Source organism: Doryrhamphus excisus, chromosome 4 (genome assembly GCF_030265055.1).
Source record: "Doryrhamphus excisus isolate RoL2022-K1 chromosome 4, RoL_Dexc_1.0, whole genome shotgun sequence".
NCBI lineage: Eukaryota > Metazoa > Chordata > Actinopteri > Syngnathiformes > Syngnathidae > Doryrhamphus > Doryrhamphus excisus.
Genome location: NC_080469.1, coordinates 9234817 through 9255787, shown reverse-complemented (window position 1 = coordinate 9255787; position 20971 = coordinate 9234817). Strand labels below are relative to the sequence as shown.

Below are 20971 nucleotides of genomic sequence, written 5' to 3'. Positions count from 1 at the left end.
CCTCCCGACGATAAGAAGGAAAGTCAGCCCCGATTCTTGCATCCCAGGGCTTTTTGTAGATCTCCTCAGATGGGGTGGAGTTGGGGGGATGTGTGGGGAATGGACCAGGATCCCGTTCCTGGACCAGATACTTCCTCCTTCACCCCGTTATCTTTATTGCCTCCTGGGTAAATGATCGTAAATACCTAAGACCCTCCTGGCCTTTTGGTTCTCCCCCAATGACCTCTGCAAAGACAACAAGAACCACAACACAGGATATTGTGCCCTGACATCTGTTAACTGACCCTTTACTGGTACAGGTCACAGCTTGACCTGATACTAATCTACCCTAGCTCAAAGACAATTATTTAAAAAACTAAATTTGGCTACAATTCCCCCTTTGGACCACAGCTTTTACTGTGGTCCACATCCCACAGGCATAACAAAGATACAGAAGGATATTTCAAAGAATAGATGTTGTTTTCTCCAAAGTGTTTGGAACCACAAACTTCTGTTTCCTTCTGCCAGAAGAAATGTGACGTTCTTACTGTCAGCCAGTATGGGCCTATCCATCTGGTCTACGTCCACACTCTTTTTTTCCAAACCAAAGTACACCCATGGTGAGAACACCCCTCGTTCTCAGGACCCCCTTTTGCAGTATCAACAACTTGTACAGAAAATTTTACTCACCAACATTTGTGACAAGTGTCATACATCATTTTCTCCATGACATGCATGGGTCCTGTGACAGCAGTAGGTCCAAGAAACTGCTGACATCCAGTGAGTTCAAATGGTGTGAACCTCATCTGGATCGTTACGGCACATCCAACAGCTATAAGAGCTAATGGAAGTGCTTCAACCCATTTTTGTATCCTGCATATTTTTGCTATTTTATTTTTGAATTTTTGATTCATTCCTTCAACTTTACCTCAGCTTTATCTATCATCTACGGATGACACCTGTGTGTCCTTGTGTGTATCATTTATTGTTTACCTAATTGTCCAAGTCCACGTGCCTTGTCCAGAGCAGCTGAGCAGAGGGGACAGTGCATCCATCACTAGAAACCCAAACTCCATCCTTGTTGTTGTTTACTACACTCTATGATAGCCAAAAAAAAATGTTTCTCTCGTGCTGCTTACAACACTATCTAATCTAATTATGCCAACTCTGATAACATATGTTCAATCTCTAAAACAACTACAACTCTAACACAACTGCACTTTTGAATTGTAGCAAACTACTGCCTGCATTTCCAAGGGAGATATGATCACCCCCTTTAGCATGTCCTTTATACCTACAACCGGGCATTTTACAGCCTCGAATGTCCTTATCTTGTTTTCTTGTTACGATTTTCTATCCTACTTTCTCCACTGTACCAACTCTTAACGTATCACACGCCACCCATACAACATTACCTCATACCTTCTGAGAGCTCCAGCACTCTTATAACTCCCCTTAGTTCAACTAAAAGGTCTATTTGTCACTTGCTTTGCCTTCATCACTTTTATGTTCCCATCATCTTCACTTGCTTTACCACCGCATAAGCCACTTTCAACAACCCATCTGTCCATAGATCTGCTCTTGCCTTTGTTTCTTCCATCACTTTCTCTGTACCCAGATGTGGGACCCCCTCCTGTATCCTCACAGCCATATTATAGATGTACTGAAAGTGTAATGTAAACCGCGAAACTATATGTTGTGAGTTCCATCAACCAATGGGACATGATGTGTGCCATATTTTCCAAAAAAAAAATTCAAGTCCTACTACATACCAGGTGGATGTAACAACTCTGTGGACTCGAGCTGGATGCTAACATAGATAAAAATCGTTCACTTACCCACATCCCCCTCCTGAAAAGAACACCTTTTACTGAGTGTTGTTTTCACTATAGGATGTAAGTTAACCACCGAAGAAAAAACTTGTTTGAGAGCGATGAACTACTCCTGCCACTTGGGCGTTGACACCAGTGCAGCAGAAAACTTGCAAATGGCCTGAGCGTCGACCAAAGCTCGAAGAGTGGTCAGCTCACCATTATTTGCAACAAATAAGCAGCTGACCAATGCTGCATACGCCAAATGGGAGCCATGATCCCTTGTGACTGCATGATGTTCCATGACAGTAAAATTAACAGCTGATGCAGAGAGTGAGGGAGAGAAGAAAACTCACTAGATTATTATGGAAGCAAAAATGCTTGATTCCTAAAATCACATTGGATTGAGGAGAACCTATCAAACACACATCGTCCTCATTCCTGTCATAATTCAAAATACAATGTCACGAATCAATGAGAGGTGTAAACAAGTGCAGGCTCCTACGCCATGGGGACCACTTAGGGAAGAGAAGACTTCCAGGCTCGTCCGGCATCCCCGGGGTCAAGGCTGCCCAATAGATCTGCACACTGATCACTTTATGGAGTACTGTCCAATGCCACCATGACCTTTGAACCCAGTTGCCCATGCATGACAGTTCAGCTGTAGTCCATTGGGAAACGTGACCTGTAGCCATCTTGGTCCACGTAAGATGCTTGCCCCTTGACAGTTGGTGGTATGGTCAGCAGAAGTGCCGAGGGAACCTCAGAGAAGCCCACAAATGGGACTTTTCCTGTGCTGAGCTTGAGAGATGGAGGAAGGCTGCTGATGGTGGAGTACTTTGCACCAGTGTCAAGCATCATTGATAGCACAGTATTATCTCCAGTCACAGGAATGCATGGATCTGCCAAACCATGCATGCCGGGGCTCCTTGCCCCCCTTTTTGGTGTGAGGGGTATTGACCTCCCCCTCAGGCAAGGGCTTGGTTGAATGGTTCATGATTGAAGCATGTCCCCTTGAGGACCTTGAATAGTCCATTGCTGCTGATAAGACTGCTATCCTTGTTGAAAAGCATGTCGTGGGCAGGTCATGGCATCCACATGGAGGGAACAAGGTGGTATCACTGGGCATTCTCTCACCCAGTGAGCCATGGAGCCACAGAAATAACAACTCTCTCAACCAAGTCCCACTGCACCCCCACCTCTCTTACCTCTACCACGACCACGCAGAGCCAGAAACTTGTGCAAATCCCTGTGGGGCTTGAATCCTGTCGACAGGTCCCCATATGGGAAGTTCTGGTGGTAGAGGAGCCCAATCAGACTTTTGGTATGATGCCTGTTGTTTAGACACCATTTGTTTTTCAGCCTTGGTGGCCCTTGAATTGTCCCGCTTCGCTCCCTGCACCTGCAATTGCAACAATTCGGATTTTAATAAAGATTCATTTTTCTCTTTTTCCGTTTGCTTTTCAGTATGTCTAAGCAAATGATGCAAAAAATGTTTTTTCCACTCGTTGTGTGTTGCATCAAACATATTGGGGTCATCTTTCATTGCCACTGCTACGGGGTCTGGTGCTCCCGCCAACACTGCTTGTCGAAAAAGGTTACGCATCATGTCTGTTGTGTTTGGATCAGCTCCAGTCATTTCAACCCACTCTCGAAGACACCTGACAAGATAAGTCATACCAGTTTCACCAGGAATCATAGCAAAAGTACATTGAGCCAGGAGAGAAGTGGCGGGAGGATAGATAAGTCGCAATACTTGGCCCAAATTGCCCATTATACCACCTGTGACAGGTTGACTGTCTGCCATGTCATCGATACCAGCCTGTTGTTGCACATCCCTCAACTCACTGAGGGTCAATTTTACCCCCAGGATGGCTCGAAGGTCGCCAATTGCGGTTGTAAAACCATGTGTTGCCTCTGTAAGGCGCTGCATAAAAAGTGCACCCCCGGAAGATGGCGAGGGTAGTTTTTCAGCAATACATGTACGATCTGTGATAGAAAAAGGCACATAAACAGGGTGAGGGCTGTATGATGATGCAAGAAGGGGTGCCTGTACATTCATCTCTGATACTTCTGACACACACGGCAACATTTTAGCTGTCCTACTTGCATGACGCTGAGTCATCCACTTTATTGTCTTCTTACTGGCTGTCTGTATACTTCCTGTACTCCAATCCACTTTTGACTCCCCATCTGAACCACCTTCCTCTTCATCCTCCTCTTCTCCAACCTTCTCCTGACCGCCCCACAACTTATCTTTAACCTTCCTTATCTCCTCATGTTGATACTGTGTTAGCAATTTCAACCGTTCAATTTCCTTCATTAATTGTTCCTCCCTTATTGTTAATGACCCCCTGTAGAGGCACTTTTCCTTGGCCTCTGCCAGTTCTGGATGTTTGGCCTGTTCCTTTAGGTCAGTTAACATATCACGTGCTTCCTTGTAGAAATCCTGTGTCTGCTTGGCATGTCTTAAACTCCTATCTGACCACTCGTTAATGCAGTCGCTATCACTTTTAGTGAGGGGTCTGTCCACCTCTTTCACGCTGCCCGGACCTGTGAGGAAAGACACACTGGACATTCTGTTATTTTCACCCCTTCCCGTCGTTTCCCCATCATTTTCATACATTACCTGTCCGCGTATGATGGTCGCTATTGGAGCTTTCACATGTACTGTGCTGTCTTCAGTCGAGTATGGTGGTGAGTTCTGATCACACTCAGAAGGTGATGTCTTTTTATTGACTGTTCTCGACATATTTGCAGCACTCCCTATGGTGTATAACATTACTTGCAACTCTTCTAATTTAGCCATTCTCTTTTTTAAGGCCCCTTTTTTAACTAACCCAACTGATTCATGTTGCTTTTCCAGATCCTCTATTTTGTTCATCAGGCCTTCTCTCGCTTGTATCACTGATTGATACAGGTTTCTCATATCATAATCTCTGGGCAGTATACCACTTTCTTGTAGTTGTTTAATCTTCTTCCTTGCCCAGGCTTCCTTTTTCTCCTTATCTGACTCCAAACCGCTAAAGGTGGCCTTATAGTAAGGCCACACTTCTTCCAACTGAGATCTCCACACCTTTGTGTGTGCATTTACTTTATCCATGTTAACCTTAATAAGTTCATTCTTATACATAAACTCCGTCATCTTTCCCCTACTTACCTTCCAAGTTTTGCAATTTTTTTTGTTATTTTCTATACACATACACACACGACGTCTTACACTCATGCTTCAGTGGGCTTTCACCACAGGTTCAAAACCTTCCCTTGGTACTTTAGAAGAATTACTAAATTCTTCTGGGCCTCCAACCCATCTAGGATTTATTTTATACCACAGGTCCGAAACCTCCTTTGGTTTGTTTAGAAGAATTGATCAGGTTCTTCAGGGCCTTTAACCCGATTTATTTTATACCACAGGTCCGAAACCTCCTTTGGTTTTTTTTAGAAGAATTTTTGAAATCCTCCTGGGAAAGTACCCCAATTTGTCAAGTTATTCTGTCTCGTCTTAATAATTGGTAACTATGGATTCAGAAAAGTCCAGGAATATCTTCATGAAGTAACAGCCAATATGAAGAGTTTGAATAAACAGGTCTCTTCTTACCTTTTATATGGGCCGGCCCTGATATTCCAAACACTTTCCGTCCACCCAAAAAAGTTTTTTTCCTTCTCTGGAGATCACGTCGGGGTCACCAAAACTGTTGTAGAAGAAATTCTCCTCAACCTAATTGAGGCCTCCAAGACCACTTGTTTAAGTAAATTTCATCTACCCAAGCGTATTCGTTAATCTCCACTTATGAGAAGGAATAAAACTCACACACTAGTACAAGTTAACACGATGTATTGTATAACAAGATCAGACAGAATAATTTCACAAAAACACAGGATCCTGGGCTGAGTTTCTCTTCCAAAGTCCGCCTGCAACCTCCCGACGATAAGAAGGAAAGTCAGCCCCGATTCTTGCATCCCAGGGCTTTTTGTAGATCTCCTCAGATGGGGTGGAGTTGGGGGGATGTGTGGGGAATGGACCAGGATCCCGTTCCTGGACCAGATACTTCCTCCTTCACCCCGTTATCTTTATTGCCTCCTGGGTAAATGATCGTAAATACCTAAGACCCTCCTGGCCTTTTGGTTCTCCCCCAATGACCTCTGCAAAGACAACAAGAACCACAACACAGGATATTGTGCCCTGACATCTGTTAACTGACCCTTTACTGGTACAGGTCACAGCTTGACCTGATACTAATCTACCCTAGCTCAAAGACAATTATTTAAAAAACTAAATTTGGCTACAGTACATATGCACACACACACACACACACACACTGTATATACAGTACATACACAGCACTTTGTATGCCCTCTCCTACAGCCATATCCAATTAGATATTTAGCTTTTTTCAGCCCCCAATATCGGTAATTGCATCTGCCCCAAAAATCCCATGTTGGTTGTTGATGTCTTCCAATGCTTATTCACACATATGACTTCAGAGACTGCAGCTCAGCAGTCTATGAGGATGGTACTTCTTCTTAGCTGAACCTTGGTTACCTCTTAGTGAAAATGGAACCTCGAGAATGCAGACATGGTGAGAACACCCCCGCACCGACCCACCCAAATTTTCTCTCTCATGCCTTTGCAGCCTCTCAAGTCTCCTTCTATACATGTACCCTTCTCACTTCTCTTGACCCAAATTTAAACTTCACATGCTTTCAAAGGCAGTTCTTAAATATTGCACAATATTCCCATATTGTCAGCTAAAATGTGGTGACTTCTTAACTGTACAAATGGATCTCAGCCAGTAGTCTTTTTCTGATCAATGACTGTATGTCCCTATCTACCACACAATGGACCTTTTCAGTGGGACAAAGTCAATTGTTCCTGTCTGCTTGAAGAAGATGGTGAAACAACTAATTCTTTCACTTGACTTTCTAACCTTGCTCTTATAGAGAGCTGCTCCATATTACCTCGCTGTCACTTCCACTCCCCTTTTTAAGCACTGTGCTGTTATTGTCTTTGCTATATGGGTTTGTTTTATCAGCTTATTTTATTAACTTAATTTACTGATTGACAGCCATATGATAGAAACATTTGTGCTTATGGGTTAAACATGAGGTTTGTTTTAAAAACATCTTATGTTAGAGGTAGTACATATACTCATAGGCTCCAGCATACCTCTGCAACCCTAATAAGGATAAGCACGATAGAAAATGGATGGATGGATGGATGGAGTTACATATTACAAATTTGATTTCCACCTTGCCTGTATGTGATTGTGCATGATTGCAATGAGGTTGCAGACGTGAGTGAGTAATGCAAAGCTGATACTGCAGCACTCTTCTCGTACGCTCTGTTTAACCTCAAGTAAACTCTCTTTGGTGACATCACTGGGAACATGTGCTGCAAAGGCTTGTGGGTATGGACAAGCAATTGCCCCTGACATGGTGTACAATGTCATAGGAAGCTAATTGTATACTGTGCACAGGCGCAAACTGTTGTACTACTGTATAATGTACACTTTTATGAGATATGAAAGGTGCCAATGGAGGTTGACTATTGGTTATGAAATGGTAACTTGGGAAACCAGTGATGTTGTGCAAATATTTTGCAGTCCAGCACAAAATATCAGACCATTTGAGTAAATAACCCCACTTGTCTTCCAGATGAATCGGAAGATGAGGAGCCGGCATCCAAGTCGGACCGCAGTGAGATTCAGGGAACTTTAAAGATTCTTGTGAGCAAGCTTGATGACCTCAGCACATGTAACGACCTGATCGCCAAGCACGGGGCAGCCTTGCAACGTTCCCTCAGCGAACTTGAGGGACTAAAAGTCCCTGTGGAGGGAGGGGAGAAGATCAAGGCAGTCAACGAGCGAGCCACCCTATTTCGCATCACTTCCAATGCTATGATCAATGTGAGTAGTCCCATGTTAATACACTGTACTCACTGCTATATTTTATGTTTAAGATGTGCATTTAAAGGGCAACTGCACTTTTTGAGGAATTTTTCCCCACCAACTCCATTACTTATGTGAAACATGAACACATATTTATTTCCCTTTTCTGTTCAAACAAGGCTAACAAGGCACATCATTGGGGCACACCTATTTCGACTACAAATCCCTCTAAAAAAAACCCTCTAACAGCATTGTATCGTTTGATATACGTGCTGTGATCACGCAAGTACATTGATGATAACTTCTGATACTTCCGTACTTACTTTCCGTATTTTGATGATTTACAAGAGTACCGAAACTCGGCACATTGATTCCACATCATAGCCCGGGAGCTGACTCTCATAGGGAAATAGAGCATAGTCGCTCTATCCACTCTTACATCTGTGAGTGACGCTGACAAAAATAGTTTTTCGTGTTAGCTGCCACAATAACAATATCATTTGCTTAATGTAGAAGTCTGTTATGTAAATGGAACACGGTTGGTGTTTTTTTAGTTTTTTTTGTGATGGCTTTAGCGTCAAAATAGGTGTTTCCCATGACGTCCGTTCTTAGCTAGCTCATATTAACTCATTAATATAGGGAAAGAAATCTGTTTCATGCAAGGATTGGTAATGATGGGCAAAATTCCCAAAAAGTGGGCAAAAGTGCAGTTCCCCTTTAAAGCTGGACAAGATAATGTAGCTTTCCCTGATCCTGTTCTAATTAGTAAAAAAAGGAGTGTAGCATTTATGTCTCTAATACTACTATCTACTTGTTATATTTTAGCTTCATTTGTCCATTTGCGTCATACAATAGCAGAAACATACCGTTGAATCTGAGTTGCACCCTGTTTGCTATTTGCTGTTTGCAGTGGGGGGTTGTGGTTGAGCTTTTGAAGGTGAGGTGTTGAAGTCGTGACACTAAATATGACCATGGGTGTGTACCAGGGTGGGGAATAGCCCTCTTCTCTGTTTCAAACCTGCGGTCCCCCTGACTGCTGAATGTAACAGCCTTCTGGGTGATAATACCAGACTTCACTTGAAACGGGCAACTGCAAGACAAGGTTTGTAGATTGTCTTATGTTGTTATAGCTTTGTTTATTTTGTTATCAGTGTCCAGTTATTGTCTGGCTATATTTAGGGCCTATATCATGTTCACAGGCAGAGCTTTGGTTCAGACTGCAAGTTTATTTAAAAACAGATCATAATAATAATAACTACAGTGTCAGGAATTATTTTAAGATGAGACTTTACGTTCAATGTTGTTGCTTGAAAAGAGAAGCTCTGTTTTTCATAGCATCATCCTTTTTTTTACTGACTCGCAAGGGAAATGTCAGCTTACTGTGTAAGTCATAGGAGAAACCCTCCTGGATCATCAAAGTCATTAAAATGCCATTAGGTTTGCCAGGAATGTGCTGTGCTGCGAGGTCAGTCAGTACTTGCACAAACTCCCTGTGGTCACGTACAGTAAATGGCTCTCTTCAAGCACAGAACAGCTTACATTGGAATATACAGGGATTGGTGTAGCCGTTGTGCAGATTTCACTGATTCTTCCAATGGATGTATAACTGGAATGAAATGACCCCTGTGGTCCAACCTCGGCTGTAATAAAAGCTTACACTGTTGTCCAGTTAGGTGTGAGCCAACTTCCAACATACAGCATGCGACACGTGCATGGGTGTGTATGTACACGTGTGCACTTACTGACTGATGGAGGCGGTTGCCTGTTCACTCAGTCTGCTGATGTATGTCAGTTCTTAAACGGTCCCTGACATGAGTCATCAACTTTGCTTAAATATGTTATACTGTATATTGTTGCAGTTATGTTCTACATTGTTTGATCTTTGAAACCGAACGGTAAATCTGCAAAAATGACATTTATTATTCATGGCAGCAGCCATGACGAACTAGCGCTCGCAGTCCAGACTCATTTCAGGTAAACAATGTATGTTTACCATGTTTATCATGATGATTTTAGCAATGTGTCAATAGTCTTCAAGGAGGAAGATTAAATAGACAGCTTGCAGACATGGAGAGGAAGAGAGGAAGATTGGTTGCCTTCGAACACAGACTAGTACTGTATTGCTTATCCTTTAATTACCTCAAGGTAAACATATCGCTGTCAAAAGATATTTATATAACATGTAAAATGCACCCTTGTCGCTATTGTGGAACAGTGTTTCAATGACATTATGACATTATGACTACTTCTCTTGTACTTGAACTTTGGCTGAGTGGTCGTTCTACATTGTCTTGTTTATTTCCTGTGTACCAGCAAAATAGCATCCTTTTTCAAAATGTATACTTTATATATTTCTATGTTTATATTGTACGTTCAAGCAAAACGCTTCTTGTGAAGGTATGCCTTCAAAGCAGTTGTCAGTGAAATGATCACTGCGAAAAACTTCTTCTTTTGGAAAAGAAAACAATGCACTCATTTGGATACTGCGAACATCCAGTAGCAACAGGACGTATATTGAACCAAGTCAACAATCTACCTGGAGCTACCTTTAGCTGAGAGGTGTTGCCACGGTGATGTAACTTCCGGAAATTAGGCTGAGCTGCGAGCTATGAAGTATAAATGTAATTTTTGCAGTTCGTTTTCAAAAATCAAACAATGTATAACATAATTGCAAACAATATGTAATATATTTAAGCTAAGTTGACAAATCATGTCAGGGACCCTTTAGAGATTTAACCTTTACCAAACCACCACCAGGAAGTCACATGCAGTCTGTGCTAGCATAGGGGACTCAGCACTAAAAATGTGGAACTGGCATAGGTATTTAAGTGGATGTTAGTTTCATAGACATGTGTGAGGAAGTGGCATTTAAATTGAAACATCAGCTGTTGAGACGCTTCATGTTTGGCCACTGAAGGTAAGACATAAAATGGAGTTCAATTCCTGAGTGTCATATATTTATAGATTTCTGTGTTTTTAGTAACTACAGCTATGCTCTAAATTATGCATACTTTGGAGAGTTTGTGAGTAACTGGTAATTGTAATTGCGTGTTTTGGTGACTCTTTTAACAGCACAAGAAAGTGGCAAAATATTTTCTTACTTTACAAATATATTTACTGTTTTCATTATTTCTTATGTTTTGGAAAATGTTGAAGATTTTATATCCAGGTATTTTGCTGCTTTCATGTACCAGATATCCAGTGCCTTTTGGAATATTTTTTTAATATATTTGATTGATTGATAGCTTATACCTTTTGTGTTTTTCCCAGAAAGAAAATATGCTTTTTTAAGGTTTTATTAATCAATTTTAGAAAGATGTTTTTAATTGGTAACAAAATGGCTAACTTTTCTAACAGGATATCAGCCGCTAAAAGTTATTAAATCCGTGAAACAAAATTTGGTGAAAATATATTCATGGAGCCCGAGTTGCGCACACACACAACCACACTAGCCAACCTCTGCTAGCTTCCATTCATGCTCCGTAACAGGAGATTCAGCCAACTTTCTTCCTGTTTAGGTCGGTAGGGGATTGTCTACTGTTTATAATGATTTTGTGCCATGATTGAAATACAGTGAAAAGCCCCTCAACACTAAAGAAATGCTGAACTGCAATACAAAAGCGCATTCCTCCAGCAGCCCCTCCTGTGATTGTGTAATGACAGTCACATGACATTTTCTTCTTGCATGTAGTCAGCTGTAAGGTGTTCTGGTTCATTTACTTGCTGTAGTGCTTACTGTGTCGCTATGCAGTGCCAACAAATGCTGACAAGTTGTTTTCTGTGTGATCTGAAGTAACCTCTGAGAAGAGTACAACAGGAATGATGATGTTCCCTCTTGACTCAAATGTCCTTTGCCATGCAATCATATTGAAAGTGTGGGTCATATTCACTCTGCTCTTTTTGTTTACACTCTGCTCCAAGGAACATCAAAATGAAGCAGTAAAATTATCAGTCTTTTAGCAGAAAATGACTGCAAGTTATTGCAAATAACAGCATTTGTGGGCCTGTGATTCCCCAGGCTTGTAGAGACTTCCTGGAGCTAGCTGAAACTCACAGTAGAAGGTGGCAGCGGGCGTTGCAGTATGAGCGAGACCAGCGCACCCACCTGGAGGAGACCATTGAGCAGCTAGCCAAGCAGCACAACAGTCTGGAGCGAGCGTGGCGAGAGGCACCTACGCTTGCATCCAGCACAGCCAGTGCCCCTACCAACAAAAAGGGTAAGGCTGGATGACCTGCTTCCTTCGCTGTTTACTAAACACAATGTAACACCAGTTTCACCATTATAGACATTCATCATCTTGTCAGAGAGCATATTTTCTATTGTGTACTCCATCAGCTGATGTAATCGTCAACCATTTCTTCATTGAATGGAAAGTATATTGTCATTGTTATGTTTGAGTTGTGCTAGGAGACCTGGGTTTGAGTCCCCTGCTCGGGTATTTCTGTGTGGAGTTTGCATGTTCTTTCCTGGCTATTTATATGCGCTTCACATTCTCCTTACTCAAGGGAGTGAGAGGCCACTCAAAGAGGATGCGAGTGATGAAGATGAGGATACTGAGTACTTTGATGCCATGGAGGATTCCCCTGCATTTATCACCGTGACTGCCACCGATAACACACAGCACAGGTCACTGTCACTCTGAACAGATCTAACACATATAGGATACCTAGGTTATTTCGGTTTTTGGCTTGCAGCTTCCTGTTATCAAACCCACTTTAGTGTACTTCAGTGTCTTGTGCTGACTGTTGATTGTATTATCATTCGATTGCAGACGATCTCAAAGCAGTCTGAGCGGCGCAAGTGGAGGTAATTCGTACGACTGGAACCAGGATGACCATGTAAGCGACCATCTTGCCCAAAAATTAAATTAGCTTTAACATTTCTTGTAAATGCTGACATGATGATGTAAACTTAATGATGCTAGTATATGATCACGTTTATGAATATATGTATTAGGGGTGTAACGATTCGTTTTAATAGCGATTCGATTCAATTCACACTTTGTGGTTGCCGCACTTTGGACCTATTTCCAGGGAAGGGGGAGAGTATTAGCAATCGAGTGTGTCCATGCTGTGTTTTCGTCAGGCTAGAGACTAGCTGTAGGCTTCCACAGCATCCACACACCGGACTTGTGGAGGCGCTGTCAGATCAATATATCAATAGATCAATATACATATGCTGCCTGGAATGAAAAACTTACTAAACATATTGATGTAATTTAATTCCTTAATTAGCAGTAGCAACATCTCCTTCTTGTTCTTTCACTTTTGTTCTTTTTCACATCTGATCCATTTTCTCATTCATTAACTTGATGATTTTTTCAGGCTGTCAAAGTTTGTATTGTCAAACTTGGATGCACAGCAGTGATTTTGTTTTATTTCCCTCCTCAGATATCTCCAAACTGTAATGATGTGTCAGGGAAGGAGCTGCCACCGCGCAGACAGCGGCGGACCCGTGTCCCTGACAAGCCTAATTACTCCCTCAATTTGTGGAGTATCATGAAGAACTGTATTGGCAAGGAGCTTTCTAAAATCCCCATGCCTGTAAGTGAACAATGCTTGTTTTGTATTCTGTTGTAGTAACAAGTACAGTGGATTCTTGTTTAGAGTCATGAGTTCATTCCAGAAAGTCCGAGGCTATATGAAACGGATGTTAACCGAATCAATTTGTCCCATAAGAAATAATGTAAATCCAATGAATCTGTTCCAGAAAGCCAAAATGTATATAAATACATATATATCAATGATGAATAAAAGGGATACATGAACACTTGATACATGATACTTTTACCCTCATTGAAGACGTCATTGTGTTACTGTTCCCAATGACACAATGTGGCAGTGAGATCAACCACCACCGTCTTCCTGTTTTGACGTGAATTGTTTCTTAAATTCCACAGTTTTTCACTTCAATAACCCAAAATAGAGCCAAATAAAATTGCACATGCCATAATTTTGACAGAGAAGGTTAGAAACACTATTCAAATCAGGAAATAACTAAACAGGAAGGTGGTGGTGGTTGAGCTCACTGCCTCATTGTGCCTTTTGGAATAGGTCTTCATTGAGGTTAAAAGTAACCTTAAATGTTAATTTTTGCGGTAACGTAACACCATAGCAACATAACATAGTTGACTTCCTGTTCGATAGCTAATAGGATTGCAAATAGTTGGACTCATGCTGTGTATTAACAATAGAACAAGACACACGCCATTTTGTACGCTAACTGGAGACTTAAACAGAGCCAAAATTGTGATGTAAATTTTAGACATTAATCGAAAAACACACTAACCAAGGTTCCACTGTATTGTGCATTCACCCTCGTGCCCTCCATCTTTACCCCTGCAGGTGAACTTCAATGAACCTCTGTCGATGCTGCAGCGTCTCACAGAAGACTTGGAGTATCATGAACTTCTGGATAAGGCAGCACGCTGTGACTCCTCGCTGGAGCAGATGTGTCTGGTTGCTGCCTTTTCCGTCTCTTCCTACTCCACTACTATCCACCGGACAGCCAAACCCTTCAACCCCCTCCTGGGCGAGACCTACGAGCTTGATCGCCTCGAGGAGTTTGGCTATCGCTCACTGTGTGAGCAGGTAAGAACACTGCTACTCATACAAGTATATTTAGACCCTCTTTACACAACCTGTTCAGCCCAGAATGGAGCCTTAGTTTACATGAGCATTTACCAGTTGTTCATATAGCATTAACGTTTCGATCAATTTCTCTCATAAGGTGAGTCATCATCCCCCTGCAGCAGCACATCATGTGATTTCCCAGCGAGGCTGGACCTTGTGGCAGGAAATTACGATTGCCAGCAAGTTTCGTGGCAAATACCTCTCCATAATGCCGCTGGGTAAAACATTTCAATCCTTCACTGATTTAACCAAGGACTCATTCTTACAGCATTAAACGCTAAATTCTGCATGAACTAATTTTCCTCGAGGGTCCACCCCTCCTACACACTTGAAAGCCAGAGGAGGGTTAGCGATAATAAATCAGCTTTATTCCGTTTATGATCCTTTTGACAGAAACATAAAATTATTAAATTAAAGGGGTTCAATCACATGGGGACATCAGCAGGGACACCAGTGGTATTTGCGCACCTCCTCTCACCACCTCCCTGGAGGTGTCCTGTATCAGCATAGTGATAACGATGAGTTATGTTATCAATCAACCAGGATGAGTACATGTTAGTTGTTAGTTGTCAGACGTTTTCCTCTGTTAGTAAACATAACCAAATCATCAATGTTGCAGATCCGCTATAATAAGAGCATTGTCACAATAAGATATATCTCATAGATTTATTTTGTCATTTTACATCCCCAGGTTCCATTCATCTGCAATTCCACTCTAGTGGCAACCACTACGTATGGAGAAAAGTCACATCCACAGTTCACAACATCATTGTGGGCAAGCTTTGGATTGACCAGGTCTGTTTACAAGCACTACTCATCAATAGCTGCCGGTAGTCCTCCTTTGCATGGTTCACTCAGTCTTAATACCTTCAGAGTGGCTTGCAAGTGCATTAGGTGATTTGGAAGTGATGTGTTGTGAACATGAAACATTCAACTTATATACCTATGGAGCTTTATTTGCAGTTTCCATCTCAAGTCATGTACTCAAATAAAAGCGTATGTGTGTGTTTATGTGTGTGCAGTCAGGGGACATTGAGATTGTGAATCACAAGACCAAAGAGACCTGCCAACTGAAATTCTCTCCCTACAGTTATTTCTCCAGGGATGTTCCTCGGAAGGTAAATCCTTCTTATTGCTCCTTGCTGATATGGTATTTAGCATTGTGAAGCAGCCCAAGTCGTGGATTTGTGCCACACTGCCATCTGCTGGAGTATATTGCTGGCTTTATTTGAAGTCATAGTTGAAATCGTCAAAGCCACACTCACTACCAAAACACGGCAACATTAGGTTCAGTGGTTCAGTGGATATATGACACTGCTCTTACTCTGAAATCATTACATTGGTGACTTAGAAACAGTGGTGAGTTTAATTGACTTTAACCCAGTGATTTATCTGCATCCATAGGTTTTTGCAGAGTTGTTAATTTTCTATTATAATGATGCAATAACTTGTGAGGCGGTCTTACCTTTTTCCAGGTGACAGGCGTGGTGACTGATAGTGGTGGCCAGGCTCATTACATTCTGTCTGGTACGTGGGATGAGAAAATTGAGAGTGCCAAGATCATTCAAAGCAGCCGAGGCGGTAGTGGATCAGAGGGCAAGCAGAAGACCATCTATCAGACCTTGTCCCCCAAGCTTCTATGGAAGAAATATCCTCTCCCGTAAGAACGTGTCTCATGAGTTTCATTAAGTGGCAGGTACGCCCCATTGTGGCGTGTATGTTGATGCTGCTATTATTCTTTCTATCCCAGAGAGAATGCTGAGAACATGTACTACTTCTCAGCGCTGGCACTGACCCTGAACGAGCCGGACGATGGAGTGGGTCTGACCGACAGCCGTTTGAGACCAGACCAGAGGCTGATGGAAGAGGGACGATGGGATGAAGCAAATTCTGAAAAGCAAAGATTAGAAGAGAAACAAAGGGCGGTGAGGAGAAAGAGGGAAGCAGAGGCCTCAGACGCTTTGGATGAAGGTATGAAACCATAAGACATCTATAGTATATGTATGGAGAGGTTGGACACTGGAAAAGTGTGAGGTTATACAGCTATAATGGTCAGGTTTATAGTAAACGTGGCAAGCAAGTATGATATACCCTAAAACAGTGCTTTAAATAACATAGTAAGGACAGGTTAACTGTCAAATTATGCATAATATTTGCTGGTTACCTCTTTGATGCGTGGACAGTAAACCCTAGTTTATTGCAGTTCATTGCAGAAGACCTGATTATGACCTCATAAAGAAGTTTTTATTTACTATGAGAGCCCTCTTGGCATGAAATACCACCCCTATAGTCACCTTCACACTTGTATAATCCAATATAGTATATAAAATAAGACATAAATAAGGCTCCTGCTTGAATCTGTTGCTATAAATGTGTTCCCTAGGGGATCTGAGTGACAGGCAGACAAGAAGGGGATTCAGAGTTAGTTTTCAAATCGCTGTGTGGCCCATGGTTTTATTAGGGGGTTTTCCTTGGGATTATTGTGCTTGGTGGGAGATAATTCAAACCTGCAATATACTGTAACATTAGTGACACCTTGTGGCCAGTGTAGTATACCATGCATCAAAATGTGTGTAATTTTAATGCCTTATATTTGTATTTTAGTAAATTCAACTTACTTTTAAAATGTGTTTATGTTTGGTTTTCCATGTAATTCCACATTCGTGTAGGATTATAAACAGAAGGGGTGCTGTTGATGCCAACTTTGATGCCATAAGGACTCAAACTCTAATCATCAATTCTCGTACTGCTATATCGCCTTCATCCAGATTCTGACCAAAATGGAACTGGTCGATGTATAGTCTTTGCAAAGTTTGGCAGAAATTGATAAAGGCAGTAATATCACCTCTTAATATTTTGCATGCAAATCCACAACCCCACAAGCAAAACAACTATCTGTGTTTGTGTGTGTATATGTTGGCTAGATTGTATTGATGTACCCATGACTTGTCTTTTTCCCCCCTCCCTCTAATGATGGTCAGAATGTGATAATGACTCTGGTGAGTGAGGGTTACTCTACGCTCTGTGTTGACACACACACACACCTTTTGTGCGTTTTCTTTGTGTTCCGTTCTGTTGTTGGGACTGCATGATTTCCTGTCTCATTTTACTTATGGCAAATCAGGATTTATTTCCCCCCACATACATGTGACATTTTCATGCTGAAACAGTTCTACACAGTATTGTCTATTCAGCTGTGTGTGAGCAAGTTACAAGTTACATAACAACATGTCTTTGTTTATTTGCCTTAAAGAGTGTTATAATAAATTGCAGCTACAGCATTAGCAGTAATGTCAAACATCTGTAAGCCCATTCAAACTGTCCACTGCAACAGGAAGCTGGTTCACATTTGGAGTGTTCCCAAATGCAGCACACAGCGGCTGATTGCTTCTCATACACCCTCATACGTGTCTGTATGGAGGACATTGCCTGCAATTGTGACTTCTTCACAAGGAGTGGGACAAAATGACAACAGCTGAACAACACACTGTGCTGTTTTTGGCAGGTCGAGAATATGAAGGATACCATCCACTGTGGTTTCACCAGAGGAGGGACTCCATCACTGGAGAGACAAGCTTTGTGTATAAAGGGGGTTACTGGGAGGCCAAGGAGAGACAGGACTGGACCATTTGTCCTGATATATATTAACACCGGACGCTTCCCTGCACCAAGACCTCAGGATACGAGGAGCTGCTCCACATGTGCTCCTTCAACAGTGAGGTGTAGCACTCTCTGTTGAGCTTTCTAATCATGAGATGTTGAATGCGACACACACATTCTAGTCATACTGTGTACCTCCAAAAGTACACCCTCACTGCTTTACACATGTAAAATATGATGGGACGGTCCCAGGCACTTTGTGTTGATGTGTGATACCCTTGGAGGTGCAACACCACACTATAGAGGCACGGAATGTGGTCCTTTGTCAATGCACTTTCCGATGTTGCGCAATTCAAGTTCAAGTTTTAACTTTTCAACCATACCGAAGCAGGCTGCATAAATAGAAAACCATGCTGAATACACATTCATCTTCACGTGAGTCCTCAGGTTGTTGTGGGCCTCTTTTAGAAACCTTAAATGATTTAACTTGTATTTAATGCATATTTACTTGCATTAAAAATATGGTTGATTGTAGTTTTTATGTCAACAATGCTGTCAACAGGACAGAAAGGGTTTAATATTCAGATTTAGAAATGGACGTATATTTCTAAAACCCTGTATAATGAAGCCATCTCATATAATGAAGCTATGTTTCATAACAGCACGGCTGTTTCATTGATGGCTCTCCATTTTCACTTCACCATACCACCATTCATCAGCAAGGCAGTTGTAAGAAGTTGCAAGCAAACTTTTGCATACTCTTTATAGTCAATGACAAAAAATTAGGGATGCACAAAATATATATTTTTCAAGACCGATACTGATAACTGATTTTTAGAGTTATTTAAAAAAAATGATTTGACTGTGCACAACTCAAACAAAGTTGGACTTGACAAACTGTCCCTGTAGATTTGTCCTAACACAGCCGCCAAAAGCCGTATTCTTTAATGATGCTAAAGGGCTGGTTGTCCAGCGTCATCAATTCCGTGATGAAATCACAGATCGCTTTAGCCCTCAGGTCATCTCTTCAAACCTTTTTGCACTTTTCAAACACTGCAGCGGCAGCACCAAGCTCCGTGAATGGCAGCAATGCTTGCATTTCAAGTGGTTTTGCTCACGCTAATCCAGCTACAGCACAGTATGTGTAATGTCCCCTCATTGGAGCTATTTTGAATGTTAACTAATTTCAGGTTGTGATGTCATGAGTCCTCGTATCGGACTGATATCGTGCAAGCCTACTAAAAATACATCTGGCCTCTAATTCATGTAATTCCTGTGAAAATAAACACATTAGTTTACTTGTGCTAAAATGGGGGATACATTATAAGTGATAGATGTATCTTATTTAACTGTGCATACTGCAGTGTTGAAATTTAGCTTGCAAACTATAGTGCAGGACATCAATTGATTACATTTCCTGTACAGGCATGCATTGTTGTTATTAGAGACTTCATAACACGCCTATGAGCCTGGTCACAAGCATTTAGTTGGGTGTAATACAAAAAGTAATTGCTACTTACTTTTTCTTGATTTTATGAAAATAAGACACCCTAACCCTCCTTCCAAATGCCAAATCCTAACCAAACTGGTAAAATATCTGCTTCTGGAAATGAAGTCACATTTGAATGTAATATAAGTATGAAATACTTGTGAGAACTTGTCAATCTACATAATTTTCTTATCAATTACTTGTGCTTCAGTGCATTTCAGGTATCTGCAGTCCCAAATTGTACATTGAGTCACTGAGAGAGGCCTACATTAGCACTAATATGTGCGTGGTGGTAGGTTTGTACTGTAGGTATCTTTGTGTTCTTGTTGCTGAGAAACTTTAGACTGTGCCAGTTCTCTTGTCCTTGTGCATCACATGATGTATCCAAGCTGTCAATATAAAGTACTACACATAGTAGAGCCACTTGCTCCTTCTCCTCTCTCAGTATCTAGTTAATAGTTCAGGTGTTTTCAGTGGCGCTGTGTGGGACTGGAGTTAAAGCTGGTAGAAAAGGACAGGGCTGGTTCCTGCCAGGTGTAGCCACAGAGGCCTTCTCTCCAGGCTCAGCACAGTGCCCACGTGTTGTCTGCAGTGTTTGTACAATGATCGACTTTGAAGTTACCCTCAGTCTTTTGCCTTTAATTGGCTGGCCTGTACACTATATGTGTTGTACAGTGACCATCTTTGAAAAGAGTTTTTTTTTTCTCATCACTGGTAGGAATGTAGATTTTAAGGCTACAGATACTGTACATCCCATCTGGTCTATTTGTGTGGTAAGATAATTATACTGTAAAATATGACAATTAACACATCATAGTCATAAATGAACTTGCAAGGCACCCTAATTTGGCTACACACTTCATGTTTTATAGTTCCAAATTGTTTTAACATAGAAAAGAATGTTTTCTACCACCTTTGATACAAGCACATCTGTGTATGTGTATGTAAAAAATGAAAAATGCTTTGTATCATCCATAATACTACTGTGCTAAGTACAGTATATGTCCATCCCATCCATTTTCGATGCCACTTATTCTCATTCGGGTCGCAGGGGGTATGCTTGAGCCTATCCCAGCTGTCTTTGGACTGGTCACCAGTCAATCACAGGGCACATATACACAAACAACCATTCACGCTCACATTCATACCTATATGGACAATTTGGAGTCACCAATTAACCTAGCATGTTTTTGGAATGTGGGAGGAAACCGGAGTACTCGTAGAAAAACAAAACAAACTCTACACAGAGATGCCCAAGCAGAGAATACTGTGTGGCCACGGTGCGACCTATATGCATCTAATAAAGGGGAATTTGACCAGGTAACATCAACTATGTTGTAACAATTTGCTCAACAAATACATCAATGGAAAGAACCATCATCCAGCTCAGCATTCACATGTCTGTACAGTTGTTGAAAGATCATTTTACCATAACCCATAAAACAATGCTTTTGAAAGCTTGCATTAAACTGAGGCAACTAACTGAAGTCTATCACTACTGACTGTATAGCTTTAAATGTCCAATAAGACTTTGTTTGCCAATAACAACGTACCTTTAATCATTACTTTAT

General features: G+C 41.5%; 1 protein-coding gene across 3 annotated transcripts in view; it reads left to right on the top strand.

Moving 5' to 3' along the window:
- osbp2b (oxysterol binding protein 2b) overlaps nucleotides 1-20882 on the top strand; it is a 39579-nt gene extending 18697 nt beyond the window's left edge. For 2 of the 3 annotated variants that reach the window (XM_058070531.1, XM_058070533.1), the window contains 13 exons: nucleotides 7446-7696; nucleotides 11697-11895; nucleotides 12185-12305; nucleotides 12451-12517; nucleotides 13070-13222; nucleotides 14024-14269; nucleotides 14409-14529; nucleotides 15003-15106; nucleotides 15334-15429; nucleotides 15787-15971; nucleotides 16062-16282; nucleotides 17293-17310; nucleotides 17817-20882. In XM_058070531.1, coding sequence (XP_057926514.1) covers nucleotides 7446-7696; nucleotides 11697-11895; nucleotides 12185-12305; nucleotides 12451-12517; nucleotides 13070-13222; nucleotides 14024-14269; nucleotides 14409-14529; nucleotides 15003-15106; nucleotides 15334-15429; nucleotides 15787-15971; nucleotides 16062-16282; nucleotides 17293-17310; nucleotides 17817-17959 — 1925 coding nt within the window. In that variant the 3' untranslated portion in view covers nucleotides 17960-20882. The remainder of the gene's footprint in view (nucleotides 1-7445; nucleotides 7697-11696; nucleotides 11896-12184; nucleotides 12306-12450; nucleotides 12518-13069; nucleotides 13223-14023; nucleotides 14270-14408; nucleotides 14530-15002; nucleotides 15107-15333; nucleotides 15430-15786; nucleotides 15972-16061; nucleotides 16283-17292; nucleotides 17311-17816) is intronic. The other variant, XM_058070532.1, reaches the window with a different exon arrangement.
- Nucleotides 20883-20971: the final 89 nt, after the last annotated feature.